At 46.3% G+C, this 22,654-nt stretch overlaps 1 protein-coding gene across 11 annotated transcripts in view; it reads right to left on the bottom strand.

The window, feature by feature from the left end:
* The window catches only part of LOC109874238 (zinc finger protein 335), a 32,506-nt gene that overhangs the window by 5,948 nt on the left and 3,904 nt on the right, over nucleotides 1-22,654 (bottom strand). For 6 of the 11 annotated variants that reach the window (XR_004205210.1, XR_004205212.1, XR_004205213.1 and 3 more), the window contains exons 6-29: nucleotides 20,415-20,516; nucleotides 20,162-20,301; nucleotides 18,917-19,952; nucleotides 18,216-18,359; nucleotides 17,720-17,881; nucleotides 17,261-17,516; nucleotides 16,854-17,028; nucleotides 16,521-16,633; nucleotides 16,278-16,296; nucleotides 13,911-14,051; nucleotides 13,708-13,784; nucleotides 13,317-13,477; nucleotides 10,610-10,830; nucleotides 10,323-10,422; nucleotides 10,045-10,133; nucleotides 9,804-9,890; nucleotides 8,803-8,981; nucleotides 8,447-8,573; nucleotides 7,215-7,424; nucleotides 6,583-6,725; nucleotides 6,283-6,428; nucleotides 5,912-6,084; nucleotides 3,594-3,737; nucleotides 3,293-3,398 (exon numbers count right to left, since the gene is read on the bottom strand). Coding sequence is in view for 6 of the 11 variants with exons in the window: in XM_020466068.2 (XP_020321657.1) it covers nucleotides 3,293-3,398; nucleotides 3,594-3,737; nucleotides 5,912-6,084; nucleotides 6,283-6,428; nucleotides 6,583-6,725; nucleotides 7,215-7,424; nucleotides 8,447-8,573; nucleotides 8,803-8,981; nucleotides 9,804-9,890; nucleotides 10,045-10,133; nucleotides 10,323-10,422; nucleotides 10,610-10,830; nucleotides 13,317-13,477; nucleotides 13,708-13,784; nucleotides 13,911-14,051; nucleotides 16,278-16,296; nucleotides 16,521-16,633; nucleotides 16,854-17,028; nucleotides 17,261-17,516; nucleotides 17,720-17,881; nucleotides 18,216-18,359; nucleotides 18,917-19,952; nucleotides 20,162-20,301; nucleotides 20,415-20,516 (4,251 nt within the window). In the remaining 5 variants the exon portion in view is untranslated. Of the gene's footprint in view, nucleotides 1-3,292; nucleotides 3,399-3,593; nucleotides 3,738-5,911; nucleotides 6,085-6,282; nucleotides 6,429-6,582; nucleotides 6,726-7,214; nucleotides 7,425-8,446; nucleotides 8,574-8,802; nucleotides 8,982-9,803; nucleotides 9,891-10,044; nucleotides 10,134-10,322; nucleotides 10,423-10,609; nucleotides 10,831-13,316; nucleotides 13,478-13,707; nucleotides 13,785-13,910; nucleotides 14,052-16,277; nucleotides 16,297-16,520; nucleotides 16,634-16,853; nucleotides 17,029-17,260; nucleotides 17,517-17,719; nucleotides 17,882-18,215; nucleotides 18,360-18,916; nucleotides 19,953-20,161; nucleotides 20,302-20,414; nucleotides 20,517-20,617; nucleotides 20,980-22,654 lie in introns of those variants that run through there. The other 5 variants (XR_004205215.1, XM_031803707.1, XM_031803709.1 and 2 more) reach the window with 4 other exon arrangements.

The raw sequence follows: 22,654 nt of genomic DNA, 5'->3' as shown, positions 1-22,654 counted from the left end.
CTCTGACCAAAGTACCTCTACTTCTATTCGAGGTGAAAAGATGAATCAGACACCTTATCGATACCAACAGCTCATGGCCCTTCTGGAATCAGAAGTTTTTTTGGCTCAATGGAGGAACGTAGTCAGAGAAATGCTAATGAATGTCTTGCTCGAGCTGTGTATGCAACTGGTTCACCTCTGATGCTCACAGCCAACAAGAGATGCTTTATCTACTCATTTGCTGGATTTAGAGTTCAACAGAGTTCAATTGAAGGTCAAGCAAATCATAGAGAAAGCAGACTGCATTGCAATCATCTCTGATGGATGGTCGAATGTTACTGGGCAAGGAATAATTAACTACATCTCCACCCCTCAACCAGTATTCTACACGAGGACAGACACAAGGGACAACAGACACACCGGTCTCTACATTGCAGACGAGCTGAAGGCAGTCATCATTGACCTTAGACCACAGAAGGTATTTGCACTAGTGACAGACAATGCTGTGAACATGAAGGTTGCTTGGTCCAAAGCGGAGTCCTTCTACCCTCACAATACACCCATTGTCTGTACTGCTAATGCATGGAATCTGCTTCTCAAGGACATCATGGCACTGAAAACAATGGATACACTCTACAAGAGAGCCAAGGAAATGGTTAGGTATGTGAAGGGTCATCAAGTTATAGCAGCAATCTACCTCACCAAGCAAAGTGAGAAGAATAAGAGCACCACATTGAAGCTGCCCAGCAACACCCATTGGGGTGGTGTTGTCATCATGTTTGACAGTCTTCTGGAGGGGAAGGAGTCTCTCCAAGAAATGGTCATATCACAGTCTGCCAATATGGACAGCCCCATCAAGAGGATGTTCCTGGGTGATGCATTTTGGGAGAGAGTGGTAACCAGCCTGAAACTCCTGAAGCCTATAGCAGTAGCCATTGCGCGGATTGAGGGAGACAATGCCATCCTGTCTGATGTTCACTCTGCTTGCAGATGTAAGAGAAGAAATCCGTACTGCCATGACCACGTCACTGTTGCTCCAAGCAGAGGTAACTGCAGTTCTGAAATATATCACAAAGCATGAAGACTTCTGCCGGAAGCCCAAACACGCTGCAGCGTACATATTGGACCCCAAGTATGCTGGTAAGAGCATCCTGTCTGGTGCAGATATCAACAAGGCCTATGGTGTCATCACTACCATGTCTCGCCACATTGGCCTGGATCAGGGCAAGGTTATTGGCTGTCTGGCGAAGTACACTTCCAAGCAAGTGCCTTGGGATGGAGATGCAATATGGCAGTCGTGCCAAAATATCTCATCAGCCACCTGGTGGAAGGGACTTTGTGGATCTGAAGCTCTTTCCTCTGTTGCCAAATCCCACCAACATCAGCCGCCTCAGAGTGCAATTGGTCCTTGTTTGGGAACACACACACACACACACACACACACACACACACAACAGGCTATGCAATAGGAAAGTTGAAAAATTGGGTCTTTTTGAGCCTGACAACGAGCCATCCTCAACAAGGTTGGAAAGTGACAGTGAAGATGAGGCCTCAGAGTCTGATATTCAAGAGGTGGACATTGAGGAGATCCAGGGAGAAGACATGGAAGCCTGAGAGGAAGACAACCAAAGCTTTAGTTTCTAGACTATCATTTTACAGATGTATGTTGAAAATGTTTTTGGGAGATGAGATGGATCATTGGGGATCATTCAATATTCCCTTCCTTTTGTTGTTTAGTGAAATCATCCCATGTGAAGAGTCAAATCATTTAATTAAAGTTACAAATGTAACTCATTTTATTTGTTCTATTGGAAGGATTTAATCAATTATGTCTACTTATGAGAAGGTTTATGTTTCTGTCTCCATATGATATGGTAAATATATCCAATGCAAAAAGCGTCTACATTCAAATGGTTTTAATATGCATATATTTCCGTTAATTCCCAGGCTTGAATAAGCCAAGTAGCCAATAGGCAGAGGGTAGCATCCTTTATCTGATTCTCTGTAATTATGGTATGGGAATAACAATGCATTTTATTTTGTAAAGTGGTTTCTTATACGTCAAACAACAACACTTTCAGTCACTCGACAGGTTAATGTCAAGCCCTGCATGTTTATTTCGAAAGTCTCATGGAATGTAGGCCTACATTGAACACCACACATTGGCTGCTACTGTAGGCTGAATGATAGAACAGCTATTTCCATGTTAAAATATTATGGGATGCATTTTCTCCATTGTTTTTGATGGTAAGCCACTCTGGTAGGCCTACATTATGATCAAATAGCCACAGCCTACTTTACTAATGTAAAGCGGGTACAGCCTCAGTGTTCAAAGTAAACACATACTGGAAGTTGCACAGAATTTTCACACCATTCAAGTTAGCGCTCAGCAGACTTGAAATTTGCTCAGTGACTAAAAAAAAACTATTGAGGGAACATTGTTTATAAGGTGTTGAAAGTGTTCCACAGGGATGCTGGCCCATGTTGACTCCAATGCTTCCCACAGTTGTGTCAAGTTAGCTGGATGTCCTTTGGGTGGTGGACCATTCTTAATACACACAGGAAACTGTTGAGCGTGAAAAACCCAGCAGCTTTGCAGTTCTTGACGCACTTAAACCGGTGCGCCGGTCACCTACTACCATACCCCGTTCAAAGCCACTTAAAATCATTTGTCTTGCCCATTCACCCTCTGAATAGCACACATACACAATTCATGTCTCAATTGTTTCAAGGCTTAAAAAAAATCCTTATTTTACCTGTCTCCTCCCCTTCATCTACAATGATTGAAGTGGATTTAACAAGTGACATCAATAAGGGATCATAGCTTTCACCTGGATTCACCTGGTCAGTCTATGTCATGGAAAGAGAAGGTGTTCATAATGTTTTGTATACTCAGTGTACAACAAAAACACAAGTCTCAGTACAATTGAGAAATGATAGCTAAATCTGGTTTAATGTAACAGCTAATTTCCATCTGCAGTCCCCTGATAAGGTGAGTCAGGTGTCCTACCGCTGTCATATATCACATACTGCCTCTGATCAGGTGTCTTACCACTGTCATAGATCACATAGTGTAAGTAGAATGGTTGAAGACAGTAGAGTAGAGCTTTGGGAAACACTGCTGTAATGTATGAAGCAGAAAGTGGGTTAACATACCAGTCACAGCAGTGTTCAGCAACCTCCAATCTTCCAAGTGTTCAGGACTGACTATCTGCTGCCGCTGTTAATACTACACCCTCCTGAACCTCCCAGGGAATACTTTATGCTACTGTCCTCCAGGCCCTCGACTGAAGCAGACTGTGTGTTATCATACCGGTGACAGCAGAGTGTTCAGCAACCTCCAAGTCTTCAGGTCTGACTATCTGTTGTTCTGAACTGACGGGAAGATAATGGATCTGGCTGTCATGACTCAGGGAAATCTGAAAAGAGAGCAAAGGAAGTTAAACACTTAACCTTCCATCTTACTCTGTGTCACAGGGAAAATGTAAATTCCTTATCCCAAAACACAGCAGTATTCTGGTTTGACTGTTTTGGGGGTTGAATATTTCTAGGAGTGATTCTTTTGGAGCTTGATTGTTTTGTGATGGGAGTGTTTTTGGGTTCCTCTCGCTCACCTGTTGCTCCTGTAGGAAGGCCCCATCATTCTCATATTGGATGATCTGTCCGTCTGACATCTGGATGTGGTTCCCGTCTGCTAGCACCACGTACTCCTGGGGTAGGAAGTGTTGGACTCCATCCTGAGAGATGACATACTGGACCTGGGAGGGCGAAGGAGGAGAATTAGACCCCGGGAGGGTGAAGGAGGAGAATTAGACCCCGGGAGGGTGAAGGAGGAGAATTAGACCCCGGGAGGGTGAAGGAGAAGAATTAGACCCCGGGAGGGTAAAGGAGAGGAATTAGACCCCGGGAGGGCGAAAGAGGAGAATTAGACCCCGGGAGGGCGAAAGAGGAGAATTAGACATCGGGAGGGTGAAAGAGGAGAATTAGACATCGGGAGGGTGAAGGAGGAGAATTAGACATCGGGAGGGTGAAGGAGGAGAATTAGACATCGGGAGGGTGAAGGAGGAGAATTAGACCCCGGGAGGGTGAAGGAGAAGAATTAGACCCCGGGAGGGTGAAGGAGAGGAATTAGACCCCGGGAGGGTGAAGGAGAGGAATTAGACCCCGGGAGGGCGAAAGAGGAGAATTAGACCCCGGGAGGGCGAAAGAGGAGAATTAGACATCGGGAGGGCGAAGGAGGAGAATTAGACATCGGGAGGGCGAAGGAGGAGAATTAGACCCCGGGAGGGCGAAGGAGGAGAATTAGACCCCGGGAGGGCGAAGGAGGAGAATTAGACCCCGGGAGGGCGAAGGAGGAGAATTAGACCCCGGGAGGGCGAAGGAGGAGAATTAGACCCCGGGAGGGCGAAGGAGGAGAATTAGACCCCGGGAGGGCGAAGGAGGAGAATTAGACCCCGGGAGGGCGAAGGAGGAGAATTAGACCCCGGGAGGGCGAAGGAGGAGAATTAGACCCCGGGAGGGCGAAGGAGGAGAATTAGACCCCGGGAGGGCGAAGGAGGAGAATTAGACCCCGGGAGGGCGAAGGAGGAGAATTAGACCCCGGGAGGGCGAAGGAGGAGAATTAGACATCGGGAGGGCGAAGGAGGAGAATTAGACCCCGGGAGGGCGAAGGAGGAGAATTAGACCCCGGGAGGGTGAAGGAGGAGAATTAGACCCCGGGAGGGTGAAGGAGGAGAATTAGACCCCGGGAGGGTGAAGGAGGAGAATTAGACCCCGGGAGGGTGAAGGAGGAGAATTAGACCCCGGGAGGGTGAAGGAGGAGAATTAGACCCCAGGAGGGTGAAGGAGGAGAATTACCACAATATCTTCAGTCTGTCCCGCTTCTTTATAGTCAAACTAAAACTTATTTACATTTTAATAAAAAATAAAAAAATCTACTTGAAAAGTCATTTTATCTAGAAGTATCTTTATGTTGCTAATTGGAAATGTGAGGGGGATTGACGGGGGTTAGAGGACGGGGATGAGATCTTCATTGTTTACCTACATGGGATCCATATTAAAAGTCTATAAGTATCTGTACATCTCTGGCTCCCCGTGTACCTCAGTCACCTGGTTGTCTCCTGTCATGTACCTCAGTCGCCTGGTTGTCTCCTGTCATGTACCGCAACGTCGCCTGGTTGTCCCCTGTCATGTACCGCAACGCCGCCTGGTTGTCCCCTGTCATGTACCGCAACGTCGCCTGGTTGTCCCCTGTCATGTACCGCAACGCCGCCTGGTTGTCCCCTGTCATGTACCGCAACGCCGCCTGGTTGTCCCCTGTCATGTACCGCAACGCCGCCTGGTTGTCCTCTGTCATGTACCGCAACGCCGCCTGGTTGTCCCCTGTCATGTACCGCAACGTCGCCTGGTTGTCCCCTGTCATGTACCGCAACGTCGCCTGGTTGTCCCCTGTCATGTACCTCAGTCGCCTGGTTGTCCCCTGTCATGTACCTCAGTCGCCTGGTTGTCCCCTGTCATGTACCTCAGTCGCCTGGTTGTCTCCTGTCATGTACCGTAACGTCGCCTGGTTGTCTCCTGTCATGTACCGTAACGTCGCCTGGTTGTCTCCTGTCATGTACCGTAACGTCGCCTGGTTGTCTCGTCGTGTACCGTAACGTCGCCTGGTTGTCTCGTCGTGTACCGTAACGTCGCCTGGTTGTCTCGTCGTGTACCGTAACGTCGCCTGGTTGTCTCGTCGTGTACCGTAACGTCGCCTGGTTGTCTCGTCGTGTACCGTAACCTGCTTGTCTCGTCGTGTACCGTAACCTGCTTGTCTCGTCGTGTACCGTAACCTGCTTGTCTCGTCGTGTACCGTAACCTGCTTGTCTCGTCGTGTACCGTAACCTGGTTGTCTCGTCGTGTACCGTAACCTGGTTATCTTCTGTAACGTCACCTGGTTGTCTCCTGTTATGTACTGTAACGTCTGTCCGTCCGCTGTGGTGATCTGCTGGATGTACGTGGCCTCCTCCTTGTCTTCCAGGCCATGTTCCCGGGACACTATAATGTGGTCCTGACCTAGGGCCTTCTGTAGCTGCTCCGGACTGATGGTCTGTCCTGCCTGCAGGGCTGCAAACAAAGAGATAAACAATAAGCATAACAGACAATGGCCAATAACAACACAAGTGGTTAACATTTCAAACAAACTGTAGCTGAAACAAAAATGTCCTCCAAATGGTATGGATGGAAATAGAGGACATCAGTGATTTATTCACCCAGTGAAATGACCTACAAGTTGGTGTAAACGTGTGTGTGTGTGTTCCTTACACTGTAGCATGGCGAGAGCCTCCTCGTCATTGCTGACTATAAAGGCCTGTTGCTGGGAACCTCCTCCAGAATGGCTCTTCTTTGTCGGAGGGTCCTGGCTGTGGAGTCGCTCCAAATGGAACTTGAGGTGGCCGTTACGATTAAACCTGATAGGTGGGACAGACCAGAACGGTTACCTAAGGTGCTTTCAAAACATATTCTGTACAACAAAAAAACATTCTAAGCTGGCGTCACCATTCCAACACTTCATAACAAAGTTTATTCTCACAACCTCAAGATGCCCCGATTGGTTGAAATTACCTCTGTCCACAGATCTTGCAGGTGAAGGGCTTCTCGTTGGTATGCGTCATCATGTGTCTCCTCAGGTCCTTCCTGTTTTTCGAGGCAAAGCTGCAGCTGGGGCACTTGTGAGGCCGCAGGTAGGTATGCATGCCCATGTGGGTCTGGGAAAGGAATGGTACAGTGATAACCAAATGATAGCATGCTTTGGATAGAGACAAACTGTAATTCGCTACTAGGGGTCAATGCTGCCTTTCAATACCAATTTTTTTTTTGGGGGGGGGGGGCAAAGAAAAAAGTCCCTTCATATTTATTAAAAGGGTCTCAAACTCCTTTTAAAACATCTCAAACTCCTTCCTCAATTTATTGGGTGTGCTCTCCTCACCACCTTCTGAAAACGTCAGACGGTAGAGAATCAAATCAATCAAATTGATGTATAAAGTCCTTCTTACATCAGCTGATGTCGCAAAGTGCTGTACAGAAACGCAGCCTAAAACCCCAAACAGCAAGCAATGCAGGTATAGAAGACCAGAGATCTGAGGGGAAGGTCCTCTACACTTCCAAAGCCCTCCTCCTCTAGAGAAGGCACAAAGACTCAAGGAAATATTGGTTTTGGGATTTACACCCTGGCTGAGAAATGATAAAAGACCCACCTTGACATCTGGCCAGGAGGAGGCAGTGAAGTCACAGTCAGGACACTTGAAGGTGGAGGGGTCAATATGGGCCCTCTTGTGGTTCTCCATGTCACTGCGGCCCTGGAACGACTCTAAGCAGATACGACAGGAGAACCTCTTTGGGTTGAGCTGGTTCTGGTCCTGGGGGGATGCCACCATGGAGGGGGAACCGGGGACCTCACTGCTTAGCTGAAAGAGGGAGAGAGAGAGATGGAGGAAGAGACAGCAGATTACCTTCCCAGACATCTACAGTTCAACAGAACAGGGATGAGTTTCCCGAGAGTTTCAGAGCATTAACATCATCTTAGATACAGGAATTGTATTCCTGTGGAAACTGTTCTCTAACACCCCCTGCTACAGTATGTGGTATTCCTGTAGAAACTGTTCTCCAACACCCCCTGCTACAGTATGTGGTATTCCTGTAGAAACTGTTCTCTAACACCCCCTGCTACAGTATGTGGTATTCCTGTAGAAACTGTTCTGTAACACCCCCTGCTACAGTATGTGGTATTCCTGTAGAAACTGTTCTGTAACACCCCCTGCTACAGTATGTGGTATTCCTGTAGAAACTGTTCTCCAACACCCCCTGCTACAGTATGTGGTATTCCTGTAGAAACTGTTCTCTAACACCCCCTGCTACAGTATGTGGTATTCCTGTAGAAACTGTTCTGTAACACCCCCTGCTACAGTATGTGGTATTCCTGTAGAAACTGTTCTGTAACACCCCCTGCTACAGTATGTGGTATTCCTGTAGAAACTGTTCTCCAACACCCCCTGCTACAGTATGTGGTATTCCTGTAGAAACTGTTCTCCAACACCCCCTGCTACAGTATGTGGTATTCCTTCTGTAACACCCCCTGCTACAGTACGTGGTATTCCTGTAGAAACTGTTCTCCAACACCCCCTGCTACAGTATGTGGTATTCCTTCTGTAACACCCCCTGCTACAGTACGTGGTATTCCTGTAGAAACTGTTCTCCAACACCCCCTGCTACAGTATGTGGTATTCCTGTAGAAACTGTTCTCCAACACCCCCTGCTACAGTATGTGGTATTCCTGTAGAAACTGTTCTCTAACACCCCCTGCTACAGTATGTGGTATTCCTGTAGAAACTGTTCTGTAACACCCCCTGCTACAGTACGTGGTATTCCTGTAGAAACTGTTCTGTAACACCCCCTGCTACTGTACTTGGTATTCCTGTGGCTGGCTTACCTCTACCTGCTGTAGAACTCCATCCCCCAGACCAGAGGTCAGGTAGTACTGGGTGTCTCTGTTCTCTTTGAGTGTTTTTGTTCCCTCCTGCTCTTCCTCCATGGGCTGGGGACTGCCCACGTCACTACTGAAAACACAACACATTGGAACACTGAAGTGGAAGTCAATTAAGTTGATTTATCTCCAAAAATGTTTGATACTTTTTTGTAATGGGAGAAGAAGCTTATTTCAGCGCTTCAAAAATCATGTTAAAATATCATCAAGAAATGCAAATTGTATAGCAGATCAGACAGAATGGCGCTCATTAGCTAATGGCCAGTGCCGTGTTGGCCAGGTGAGGCCAGGTTCTACAGTACCTGTATCCAGGGCCAGTGCTTTGTTCCATCTGTTCCACCACACTGAAGCCCTCTGCCCCCTCATAGTCCTGGATGGCTATCTGAGTAATCTCTCCATTCTCATTGGTCCCAGCCTCATAGACCTCCTGGACCTCTTGCACCAGGGTCTCCCCATTCTCAGACATGTGGAACGTCACAACCTAAAGGACCACAGCAGAAATTAAAAGGACTATACTTTTTACTTAAAAAAATAAAATAATGGAGAAAAAAAATGGGGGTGGGGAGGGGGGGTACTTTTACATTTGTATTTAGCCAGGGATATCATTAAAAATAAGCGGGGAGACGGAGGGAAAAGGAAATGCAGGACAGTGGTGTGATTGGGATTAGTGTTCACACTAGGGGGTTGGTACTGTATGTGCTTTCGATGCGTATGTGCTTTATTGTCCTCGTTGTGCAGTACGGGGGGGGGGCGACTCTGAAACACAACCTTTTAGAAAAGGAAAAGCTCTCGATATAGTGTTTTTTCAGAGACCCCATACTGCACAACAAGGATGAGGAAATTAAATCGCTGGCTGGGGTAAGTTGATACAAAAACAATTGGAATCGCAAAAACAAACAAAAATAAAGTGTCTGGATCCTTCAAATGCAAAGTGAAATTTGGTTAAAAAAAGAAAACGCATTTCCCTCTTTTTTGTTTTTGCCCTTCTACTCAGACACTTGATTCAAATAATCAACTCTTCACCAAGCCTTTGATTTCAATCAGGTATGTGAGTGCTAAGGCAACGACTAAAAACTTGCATCCCTTTGGTTACCCAGGACCAGGATAAAGAAATTCTGATCTACCGGGTAATGACGCTTCCTAAAGCACATATATACAGTACTAATCTCCTAAGTGTGCGTACGAAATTGTGTCTGGACCCTTCTATAACATGCAATTTACATACAGATTGAGATCTGGTTGTAAATGAGCCAAAAATTCTCCTTTAAAAAGAAACATTACACTACACCAGCCTCAAATAAACCTTTTGGGCTCCCCCGGTCGCCGAGGTAACCGCTGTCCAGGAGCCCGCTTTTAGAACCTCGGAGTCCGATGATTTCAACATCTGTACCTGAGGAGTACACACAGACAGACTGCTCATCCAATACACAACCTAGTCTGTCCCAATCACGCAGAGCTGTGTAGCAGTCCTGTAGGAATCATTACATTGGTCAGTAAAACACCAGAGGTCTACTCAATGAGCCAATGTGTAAACCAGCCAGTACCTGTAGTGAGTTTTCCACCAACTGTCTGGCATTGCTCATATTCAACAGCAGATCCAGAGCATTCTGGGCTGACAGGTCCGAATTCCCGGCTGTGAAGATGGAAAGAGATGAAGACATTATTGTGTCATGCTTCTCAATGCATTATAAAACATTACCATTGGGCTTGGTAGAGATCTTAGGCCATACGAAAGAGTCTGTTTATCTGTCCTTGGTGGGGCAGTTGGTCACTGAAGAAGGGAGAAAGAATATTGGAGGAGTGAAGACGAAAAATAACTGACCCTGTTCGTAAGTGATGGTGGTGTTTCCCATTGCATCTTGGGAGACTGAGGCGTTCTGCATTGTCTGCATGGCTTGTAGTGTGTCAGAATCCACTGCTACCTATCACGTGAGGGGGGAAAAACAGTCAAACATTCCCTATCCAAAAACTATCCATTAGATATTATTCATTCCAAGTTACTAGCTTCTACTCTTCTTCCCTTAGAAGACCCACACAAACTCCTGTTCATCTCTGTATTTAGAGGCGTATAGATATTTCAAGTACAATATATCTCTTCCCCAGGCGTACTATAGTGTTCTGTAGGCCCGCTGTGTCGTCATGTTGCTGTTTGAATTCCTCTATCTGTTTCTGGGTGAAGAAGGGTCTCCTCCTCCGCCTGACGGGCTCCTCAGGGTGCGTAGCGCTCCACTCCTCAAACGCCTCCGGGTGGCGACACTGGACGTGCAGACCCAGGTTCTTACGGTGCTTCGTCATGAAGTGGCACATCTCACAGGAGAACGGCTTTTCTCCTAGAGGGTGAAAGGAAGGCAGTGATCCTAAATGCTTCTGCTCCTAGTTACTCAACACCTTGATGAGCTGAATAGGGGCGGCAGATATCCTAGAGAGGTTAGAGAAGAGAGCCATTGACCGAAGGGTCACTGGTTCAAATCCCAGGTTGTTGTTTTTTTTTGGGGGGGGGGGGGGGGACTGGTGGAGAGTGAACCTGGCCTTGTGCTACCAACCCCTCAAGGGTGTGTTTGTCTCCAGGGGTTGAGTGGTAAACACTTGCAATAGCTAGTGAACTAAACTGATTGGGATGGAGAAGATCATAGTGACATTACAGTAACTCACGTATGTGTTTGAAGGCCAGGTGAGAGACCTGGAAGTCCTCTTTAGAAGTGGAGTATTTACAGTAGTCACATTTAAAAGGGTTTAACCCAAATGAGTCCCACTGCAACGCAGGTGCAATTTGGACTTCTAACCCCTTTTAAACAGTGTGGCTTGTACCATAGGATTTGTATATTTCTTCCGCATCCGTTTGTACGATTAATCTGTGTGATTAAACGGAGGATGAGCTAGAGAGGTGTTTGTGAGAGCCAAGGGCGGAACCCGAAGGGGCCCGGCGCCGCGTCTTTTTTTTATACAAAAATGGCTGAGAGTCAAACACGCACATGTAACATGTTATATGACGCTCACAAGCTACCGAGCTGTTAGACGGTAAAGGGGTTCTTCTACATAGAAGATCATAAGAAATCTCATGGACATAGTGTCTATAATAAACTCACATAGTTGCTGTCACAAACTCCACACAGTTGTTGTCACTGACTAGTTAAGATTTAATGTCCTACTGAGCAAACAATTTCTGTACTTACAGCATTCATACAAATAGGTTTTCCCTTTAGCGTTTAAAAAAATAAATACATTGACATTTGAATGCAACTGTCTAGATAATCAGAAGAAAAACAATTTAACCCGACTGTCACCCTCCTGCTCCTACTGGCTTTGGCAGATTCTGCTGTTACTCTCTCCTGAAGATGCAGGTAATAGGCTACATGAGGAGTCTGCAACCTTTCTCATGTGGAATGACCATTTATGGTTTTCATATGCATATTTTCCTGGAACAGTTTCATGTCATTTATAATAACATCTTCGTATCTGAAAATCATTGTTGGGTGGTCAATCAAAATGTATATCCAAATCTAAATGAAAATGATGAACCTAGAAAAGTCACTTTTATTGCATTGCCAACTATGTAAAAAAATAGCCTTATAAATAATTATAAAATATAATGTAAAACAGTGCAGCCTGCAGGTAGAAAACATCCTGATGAAAATAAATATCCTATAAATCACATTGGCTGCGCATGGCCTGTCTGCAACGAACTTAAAACATTGTATCAACTCTCACTAGCAAACTTACAACATTGTATAAAATATTCTGGGCCTTCAGCATTTCCTGTGCTATTGAGCTCAGGACAGACACGGCTGTAGGCTATTTGAGCAATAGATAAGAAGTAATCAGGTAGGTATATTTTATGACGTTTCGACTGGATCAGAGCACAACATTTCCCCCCTTTTCACGCTGAGTGGTTATCGACAGGGGGAGAGAGAGCTGGAAAGATTTTTCTAATACATTTGAGGAACTATTATCATTCTCAATGGATGTAAAAACAGACTTTGTTTGCTTGCTGTTTAAAATGAAGAAAACATTTGAGAAGTTCCACAGCTCATTAGTGGAGATACGTTAGACCAATCAGAAATACTATCAGGGCACATTTATATGCCCAGCTTTGCACGCAGGCTAGGTTAGCCTATAGGCCTACTGCTATGCGTAATCAGGTGTGCGTCCTTACTCAACAAGTGTAGCATAAGTTGTGGGCTCTGTGAAAAACGTGTCATCTCCGACAATGAGAACGATAAAAGACTGGAATAATAATACCTTGAATGCATTAACAGACATTAACGTAATCAAACAAACATTGTAGATTAGAATGTATAGGAATTAACAGTAAATATACTACTGGTGATATGTAATGGAGAATTGATAGACACGAACAATCAAAAGCAAACAATAAGTTATGAAGCAATGAACGTGCACAAATTGGGTCGGGAGATTCTGGAGAGTGAAGTACATTGTGCATCCACAATCCTCTTCTTCTTGGACTGTGCCGTCCCTGAAGCCTCCACTATGGATTAGTTCACTGACATGGGCACGAATAAAACAATCTTGTGTGCCGTAAAAATAATAATATTTAAATAATAATATATACAAAATGTTGGTCGACAAAATAACTTATCGATCAAACAATCCACCAGTGGACTAATTGGGGTCAGCCCTACTGTTTATGTCAAATTGTTTTGTAGCTAGCTCTGGTTGTCCTGAACAGAACATGGTAAAACACATCATTGTGAGGATAAATATAAGGGCTGGACATGCAGATCAATGAAAGTCATAAATGACTTGGGGTCTCGGGGCTGACAGGGTTTTAAGAGTCGGGATTAGGTGTAGAACTCACCTGTGTGTTTGATGGCCAGGTGAGAGACCAGGAAGTCCTCTTTAGAGGTTGAGTATTTACAGTAGTCACATTTAAAGGGCCGGTCGTTGGCGTGGGACAGCTGGTGGTTGAGCAGGAGCTTCTTGTTGTCACAGTCATAGTCACAGAACTCACACTTGAACCTGGTAGACAGACACATTAGACAAGTTAGAGGATATTAACACTGTGTAGCGTATAATAAGGGGAAAACATTTTGAAACAGGGAGGTACTAACTGAACTTCACAGTGCAAATTGCTACAGTGTGTAATGAACACCACCCTGGTTTCACAGGACTGACGATGTGTATGTTCTGCTGAGACGCTATGTTCTGCTGAGAGGCCCAATGAAAATTGCGCTACTTCCTGTACTGACCGGCTGTTGTCAACACTCTGGATGTGTGTGAGGAGATGCATCTTGAACGTATATCTCTTCTTGAAGGACTTCCCACACTGGGAAGTCAAAGCACAAACAGACATTTATAAAGATTTCAAAGAAAATCAGGAGATTAAAACTAGAACCCTGATTGATTTGAGTGGATTATTGGAATTTTTAATCAAGGTCAGATGATGTGTTACCTTGTCACACATGTGTGGTTTCTCAGCACTGTGTGTCTTCATGTGCTGAGTGAGTCTCTTCTGCATGGGGTATACTCTATGGCACACTGGACACGGGAACGACAACACCTTAGATACCTGCTGAGAGTCAGACAGACCACACTGGACACGGGAACGACAACACCTTAGATACCTGCTGAGAGTCAGACAGACCACACTGGACACGGGAACGACAACACCTTAGATACCTGCTGAGAGTCAGACAGACCACACTGGACACGGGAACGACAACACCTTAGATACCTGCTGAGAGTCAGACAGACCACACTGGACACGGGAACGACAACACCATAGATACCTGCTGAGAGTCAGACAGACCACACTGGACACGGGAACGACAACACCTTAGATACCTGCTGAGAGTCAGACAGACCACACTGGACACGGGAACGACAACACCTTAGATACCTGCTGAGAGTCAGACAGACCACACTGGACACGGGAACGACAACACCTTAGATACCTGCTGAGAGTCAGACAGACCACACTGGACACGGGAACGACAACACCTTAGATACCTGCTGAGAGTCAGACAGACCACACTGGACACGGGAACGACAACACCTTAGATACCTGCTGAGAGTCAGACAGACCACACTGGACACGGGAACGACAACACCTTAGATACCTGCTGAGAGTCAGACAGACCACACTGGACACGGGAACGACAACACCATAGATACCTGCTGAGAGTCAGACAGACCACACTGGACACGGGAACGACAACACCTTAGATACCTGCTGAGAGTCAGACAGACCACACTGGACACGGGAACGACAACACCATAGATACCTGCTGAGAGTCAGACAGACCACACTGGACACGGGAACGACAACACCTTAGATACCTGCTGAGAGTCAGACAGACCACACTGGACACGGGAACGACAACACCATAGATACCTGCTGAGAGTCAGACAGACCACACTGGACACGGGAACGACAACACCTTAGATACCTGCTGAGAGTCAGACAGACCACACTGGACACGGGAACGACAACACCATAGATACCTGCTGAGAGTCAGACAGACCACACTGGACACGGGAACGACAACACCTTAGATACCTGCTGAGAGTCAGACAGACCACACTGGACACGGGAACGACAACACCTTAGATACCTGCTGAGAGTCAGACAGACCACACTGGACACGGGAACGACAACACCTTAGATACCTGCTGAGAGTCAGACAGACCACACTGGACACGGGAACGACAACACCATAGATACCTGCTGAGAGTCAGACAGACCACACTGGACACGGGAACGACAACACCTTAGATACCTGCTGAGAGTCAGACAGACCACACTGGACACGGGAACGACAACACCATAGATACCTGCTGAGAGTCAGACAGACCACACTGGACACGGGAACGACAACACCATAGATACCTGCTGAGAGTCAGACAGACCACACTGGACACGGGAACGACAACACCTTAGATACCTGCTGAGAGTCAGACAGACCACACTGGACACGGGAACGACAACACCATAGATACCTGCTGAGAGTCAGACAGACCACACTGGACACGGGAACGACAACACCTTAGATACCTGCTGAGAGTCAGACAGACCACACTGGACACGGGAACGACAACACCTTAGATACCTGCTGAGAGTCAGACAGACCACACTGGACACGGGAACGACAACACCTTAGATACCTGCTGAGAGTCAGACAGACCACACTGGACACGGGAACGACAACACCATAGATACCTGCTGAGAGTCAGACAGACCACACTGGACACGGGAACGACAACACCTTAGATACCTGCTGAGAGTCAGACAGACCACACTGGACACGGGAACGACAACACCATAGATACCTGCTGAGAGTCAGACAGACCACACTGGACACGGGAACGACAACACCTTAGATACCTGCTGAGAGTCAGACAGACCACACTGGACACGGGAACGACAACACCTTAGATACCTGCTGAGAGTCAGACAGACCACACTGGACACGGGAACGACAACACCTTAGATACCTGCTGAGAGTCAGACAGACCACACTGGACACGGGAACGACAACACCTTAGATACCTGCTGAGAGTCAGACAGACCTGTGCAAATACATCTGGCTTGTACAGACAGACCATACGACTTCTATGGGCTAAAAAAAAACAAGATATCTTACTGGGTTTAAAACCTTTAATACATATTTCATAAACCTGCTGTGGCATAAAAACAAGATATGGCACTAGGTTTATAACATGTTTTTACATGGGATGACATGGATAGAAAAAGTCTATCTAGGGTGGCCAACTATAGTAACTCAACATTTTATAGATTTAAAAAGGTGAAAATACTTACAGACTCAGACTTTGTTTTCCTGTGAAAGGATGAAAAATAAGTTACTGGATCGAATGATTTGATTGATTAATTCAAATCGATTAAGCTTTGATCGGTCTCCAGCTTAAAGACCCCCAAACAATAAAGGTTTTGGTCTGGTGATGTGATGACGCTCACATGTGAATGTCCCACGCATGGTGTCAGAGAGAACATACTGCTGAGTGTATGATAACGTCCTGTGTGTGTGTGTGTGTGTGTACATACTTGTCCTTGTTGTGTATTGCAGAGTGTCTAATGACGTCCTTCTTATACACACTGCTGTAGTCACACTCCTCACACTTAAAGGGCTTGTTCCCCTGGTGGTTAAACATGTGTTCCTGTTTAACACAGCAGAGAAAACAGGCACTTACCATTCCACTGTGGTTATTACAGACAGTACAGGGAACAGACCAGGCCTGAGATACAAGAGAAAAACTGAAGACTGATTCAATGATTAAAAATAGCAGTGTAATTAATTTGCAATAAAGATGATGCTGTAATGAAGGCTATATACATTTGACTGACTGATCGGACTGTATGCCCCCGGGCCCCACTCACCTTGAGCGAGGACCAGCGTTTGCAACGGTAGTTACACTGCAGGCACTTGAAGCACTCTGGGTCGTTTCCTTGGTGAGAGTCTACATGGAACCTCAAGTCATCCTGGGACAGGAAGCGAGAGCCACAAATCCAACAGTTGTGAGGCCTCAGGAGGGGCTTCAGAGACGTGTAATATCTGGCGATACACACCGGTAGGGGGAGTGAAGGTATTTAGTTAGAAGATCTCGGTATGCAGCTACATCATGTAATATCCTTTCCAACAGTACAGAACTGTGCCGTACGTGACCACCATAGTTGCTGGAAGGGACAATGTAAAATGTTAAAATCCAGGCTATCCCAGGACAGGACGATACAGGTATTCAGAGATACAGTAGTTAATTTCAGGTGTCAGTAACAATGAGTCTTACTTCATGTACTTCTTGCATTTCTTGCGGAGAAACCTCTTGGAGGGTCGACCTCGTTTCCTAGGGAAAAACTCTGCCTCCTCCGGCCTCCCATTGGGTGACGGGTCTTTGTTCTCAGAGTCTGACTGGCTGATGCCGGCTTCCACTGCTTTTCCATTGGCCAAGGAATCTGGTCCGTTTCCCAGGTCTGAGGAACTGGCTTCCTCGGAGCCTTGAGGGTCCACACTCTCGATACGCTGCTTGAATGCACCCTCAGCTTCTGCACTCAGCCGAAACAAGGAAAATGCAGAGCAGGGATAAGAAACCTATTCAATAACAGCTTAGTGAATGAAAACAGCACACAATTGTCTTCTTGCGGTGATCTTTGAAAAAGGCCTTTGAGAAGACGTGCAGAAACAGCCGAGTGTATTTGTTCAGTGAATGTGAGCATGGTGAGTGTATTGTTCCTACAGTAGTACCCACCCTTGCAGTTGTAGCTGCCCTCTGTGTAGGTGAACTTCCTGGGGAGTCCCACCCTGCGTCGGGGGCGGTCTGTGGAGGAGCAGGGAGGAGGGGCAGGTTGTCTCAGCAGGGGAGGCTGTCTGCCCCTACAATCCTCATCTGCTGGGTTATAGTCACTGTCCTCTGGAGAGAAAAGAGGGAGAGAGTGAGTGTGTGAATCCCAAATCGACCACTAGCCGCTACACCCAAGTAACCAACCGACTGACTGACCAGCTGACCGGCCGATTGACCGGCTAACCGACCGGCTAATGGGCTAACTGACCGACCGGCTAACCGTCCAGCTGACCGACCAACCGGCTGACCGTCCAGCTGACCGGCCGATTGACCGGCTAACCGACCGGCTAATGGGCTAACTGACCGACCGGCTGACCTGCCAGCTGGCTGACCGACCGGCTATAGGCTTCATGTGACAAGTGCTTATATATTTTTTTAAAACTTGACATGGATCTCAACGTACCTTCAGAGTCATGGAGGGCCCCAGTGTCTACGATGTCTTCGTCCTCTGGCTCCTCAGGCTGTGGCTCTGGTTTCACCTCAGCCTGCTGACGGGCCAACGTATCAGTACGCCTGGGCCGACCACGCTTCTTAGGAGGGGGGCCACCTGGAAGTCACACAGCACACCACCAATCAGATCATTGTATTCCATACAGGACCATCAACCAGCTCAATCAAATCCAATTTTTACCTTTGGGGATTGATTTAGGCATATTCCTTTTAGTTTCTAGTGGAGCACAGAACCTCAGTTTAGGAGTTAATGAAGCACTCTCGTTTTATTTGATCATATTCCATACAGGCCTCGTTGGCAGAGCGCACGTTCGGTAAATGAAAAAAGGGTTGTATTAGTCTATTTTCCCCAGGGGGATAAATAAAAGTTGTAACCTAATTAATTCAGCTGAGGATAAATAGTTTTAATCTAATTGTTTCAATTGAGGATGAATAAAGTTAGATTCCATTTGAATTCAGTTTCTGCCCTCAGATGTGTCTAGGTCTAAACTGAGGATCAATACTAGTAATTCATTTATAGATGGCTGCCTCCTGTACTGTATGTTTATGTGTCTTTCTTCCCTGAGTTCTCTCTAGATGGGATGGGGCTACTGTACCTGTGGGTTCGAAGTGCCTGTTTCTCAGTTCTCTCTAGATGGGATGGGGCTACTGTACCTGTGGGTTTGAAGTGCCGGTCTCTCATGTGGTTGATGAGGGTGTCTTTGGAGACGCTTTTGTAGGGACACATCTTGCATTTGAACTGCTGAACGATCACCACCTCCATCATCTCCTCCAGTTCAGCCATGGTGTGGGGGACGGTGACCCCTGGTCCTCTTCCAGCCCCGGCCCCCCCCTCCACAGCTGAAGTTCTAGACCCCCCCACCACGCCACCCTCCTCTCCCCTAAAAAGCCTCCCCAGACTGGGGGACCATTGAGGCTCAGGGGCCCCCTCAACCTCAGGCTCCAGGCGGGAGGAGGAGGTCCCACTGCTGCTGATGTAAGGGCCAGGCTGGCTCTCTGTGCACTCCATAGCCTCTGCTGAGCCTGCGGTGTCTGCCTGGGGGTGGTGGTGGACTGATCCCACAGTGTCTGCCTGGGGGTGGTCTGTGGAGGAGCCCTCACCTCCCTCCCCTATTCCAGTGTACCACCCCAGGGAGGCCTCTGGGCCAGTGCTGCTGCTGGTAGTCTCCATGTAGTGAGAGTGATGGGGCTGCTGCTGGTCAGAGTGCTGTGGCTGGTCTGGGTCCTGGTTCTGGTTTGGGCTCTTGTTTGGGTCCTCCCTTTGCCCTTCCTGATCCTGGTAGTTGGAACAACCGGGCTGCTCTGAATCTGCAGCAACAAACTCCACATACTGCTGTAGGGTTCGGTGACCCTGGGAGTGGTTAGGCAGGATTAAGTGACCCTGGGAGTGGTTAGCTCTGCTGCTGCTGTCGATGTAGCTCTGAGAGTGCTGCGGCCTCAAATCCTCTTCACACTCCAGGTACACCTCCGTCCCCGCACTGCAGTCCACAACATAGTGAGTGTGGCGTCGTCGAATGCCGGGGGACGAGAGGTTGGAGTCGGCGGCTCCGCTACCCTCCACGTACCCCCGCAGGTCCTGGTCAGCGTTGTCGACTACACCGTACTCCGGGAAGCGGGACAGAGACCGGGACGAGATCCTAGTCTGGTCAGATTCCTCGTCGTCTACATACGAGGAGGACGACTCTCCAGTCTGGTCAAATCAAATAGGCAAACTTGATTTAAAACGGCATTTTTAAAAATGTAAGACACTTTACTGTAGAACAATGGAATAAAAGAAACTGCAAAGCCATAAAGGAGATAAAACAAGAACGATTTCTAAAATAACAAATAAATCCTTGACTTAAAAAGGTGTGTTTTCAAACGTGACTCAAAAAAACCTAAATTGTGTCTGCCCCTTACCTGGTCAGGTCCGTCTGCATCTCCACCGCTACAGTCCATATACTGAGATGCGTGAGAGTGCTGGGGCTGGTTCTCCTGGTCCTCATGGTCTGGGTAATGGCTGCCAGAGGGCTGGTCTGGCTGGTCAGGGTCCAGGTTATCTAGCATGTCATAAAACATTTGATGAAAATAAAAGGGACAGCATTCACTTGAAATCTCTATGTTTCAATGTTCTTTCATGGCAACCCACTGGCATACGTTGCATATTTCATACCCTGCATGTCTCCCTGGTCGTGGCAGGTAGAGGTAGGACCCTCTCCCAGAGCCTCGATGGTGATGCGGTGATGGCTGGACAGGGCCGAGGATGACGTGTGGGCTACCATAGGAGAGGGAGAAACCACACTGGTCAGACCTGGATAACTCTAGTTTTAACTCTGCTTTGTGGAAAGTAACTCTCTGTCTGGGTCTGGTACAAACCTGGATAACTCTATAGTTTTGACTCTGCTTTGTGGAAAGTAACTCTCTGTCTGGGTCTGGTACAAACCTGGATAACTCTAGTTTTAACGCTGCTTTGTAGAAAGTAATTATCTTTCCAGGGGACAAATAGTAACTTCGGCGGTGACTACAACTATCTGAATACAGATGTCAGGAAGTGACTCCTTTTCTGAAACTATTGGATTGGCTGCCTTCAACTAATGGCAGGGCTGTATCTGGAACTGCATGTTGGATTGGCTGTCTTCAACCAATGGCAGGGCTGTGCCTGGAACTGCATGTTGGATTGGCTGTCTTCAACCAATGGCAGGGCTGTGCCTGGAACTGCATGTTGGATTGGTTGCCTTCAACCAATGACAGGGCTGTGCCTGGAACTGCATGTTGGATTGGCTGCCTTCACTAATTGCAGGGATGTATCTGGAACTGCATGTTGGATATAGAAATAGAATGAATAGAGCACCTACAATCTCCCATCTTGACAGTTATAGTTGATCTACGCAATAAATGTATATCTGAACATTGTGTAAATGTCCATTCTCTTGAATGTCCATTGCCCCAGGTGTACATTATCAAGTCAAACCAATTAACTAATTTTTGTACAGAGAAGTATAAATAAGTTGTGATGCTCAACTATTCCAATCTGACAGTCATTTCTTTAGAGCTTCTGTCCAAAGCGCGACATACACACATTCTTCCCACTTGTGTTTTTTGATCAGAAATAATTGCTTATGCGTACATTCATGTGTATATGTGCAAAATACTACTGTTCTCAGATTCTTAATTTGATAGATTTTAGATGTAAAAATGGGGTTTGGTTGCAAAACGCTATATATCAATTGTGTGCTGAAACGGAATGTTCGTGTCCTGTACACACACAAAACAATGGTTCTAAATAGTATCAGATAGGGGTTCTTCGGCTTGTAACTATAGCGAAACCCTTTTTAGTGCTTTATAGAACCCTTTTTAGTCCTTTTGAAGGTTCACTAAAGAACCATTCTCATAAGATTATATATGGAACCTTTGATTTGTGGTTGTTTCACCGAGCTATCTTAAGATAACTAAGTCGCTCTAGATAAGAGCATCTACTAAATGACTAACATGTCAAACGTAAATCCTTGACATACATAATCTCATATTACTGTATTGATAAATGTTTCATTAAAAAGAAATCTCATATATACACAGAGTGTACAAAACATTAAGGACGCCTTACTAATATTGAGTTGCATCCCCTCTTTTCCATTCAGAACAGACTCAATCCGTCAGGGCATGGACTCTACAAGGTGTTGAAAACGTTCCACAGAGATGCTGTCCCATGTTGACTCCAATGCTTCCCACAGTTGTGTCAAGTTGGCTGGATATTCTTTGGGTTATGGACCATTCTTGATACACATGGGAAACTGTTGAGCGTGAAAAACCTAGCAGCGTTGCAGTTCTTGACACAAACCGGTGCGCCTGGCCCCTACTACCATACCCCGTTCAAAGCCACTTAAATTGTTCTTGCCCATTCACCCTCTGAATAGCACACATACACAATCCATGTCTCAATTGTCTCAAGGCTTAAAAATCCTTCTTTATCCTGTCTCCTCCCCTTCATCTACACTGATTGAAGTGGATTTAACAATTGACATCAATAAGGGATCATGGCTTTCACTTGGATTTGCCTGGTCAGTCTATGTCATGGAAAGAGCAGGTGTCCTTAATGTTTTGTATACTTAGTGTATATTGATGTCACAAAATGTATCATTTGTACAGTTCTTTATTAAAAGTGTAGTTATTTGTCACATTTGACTGTAAAATCAAGCAGTACTACCCATTTCTCTGCGAATGAGGTGGATATATAACGTTTTGCAACAAAACATGATTATTTGTCTCTGAAATAAAACCATCAAGCGACAGATTTCCAACTAATATAGAACATAGAATAGAATATAGAATATTGAACAACACCATTCCACGATAAGATGGTGAAAAAACATCTCTTTCATAAGTTCTTTAAACAATAAAAGCTAATTTACCAAC

The sequence above is a fragment of the Oncorhynchus kisutch genome, linkage group LG24, assembly GCF_002021735.2.
Source record: "Oncorhynchus kisutch isolate 150728-3 linkage group LG24, Okis_V2, whole genome shotgun sequence".
Lineage (NCBI taxonomy): Eukaryota > Metazoa > Chordata > Actinopteri > Salmoniformes > Salmonidae > Oncorhynchus > Oncorhynchus kisutch.
The sequence above is the reverse complement of the archived record's forward strand: the minus strand, read 5'-3'. Positions and strand labels throughout refer to the sequence as shown.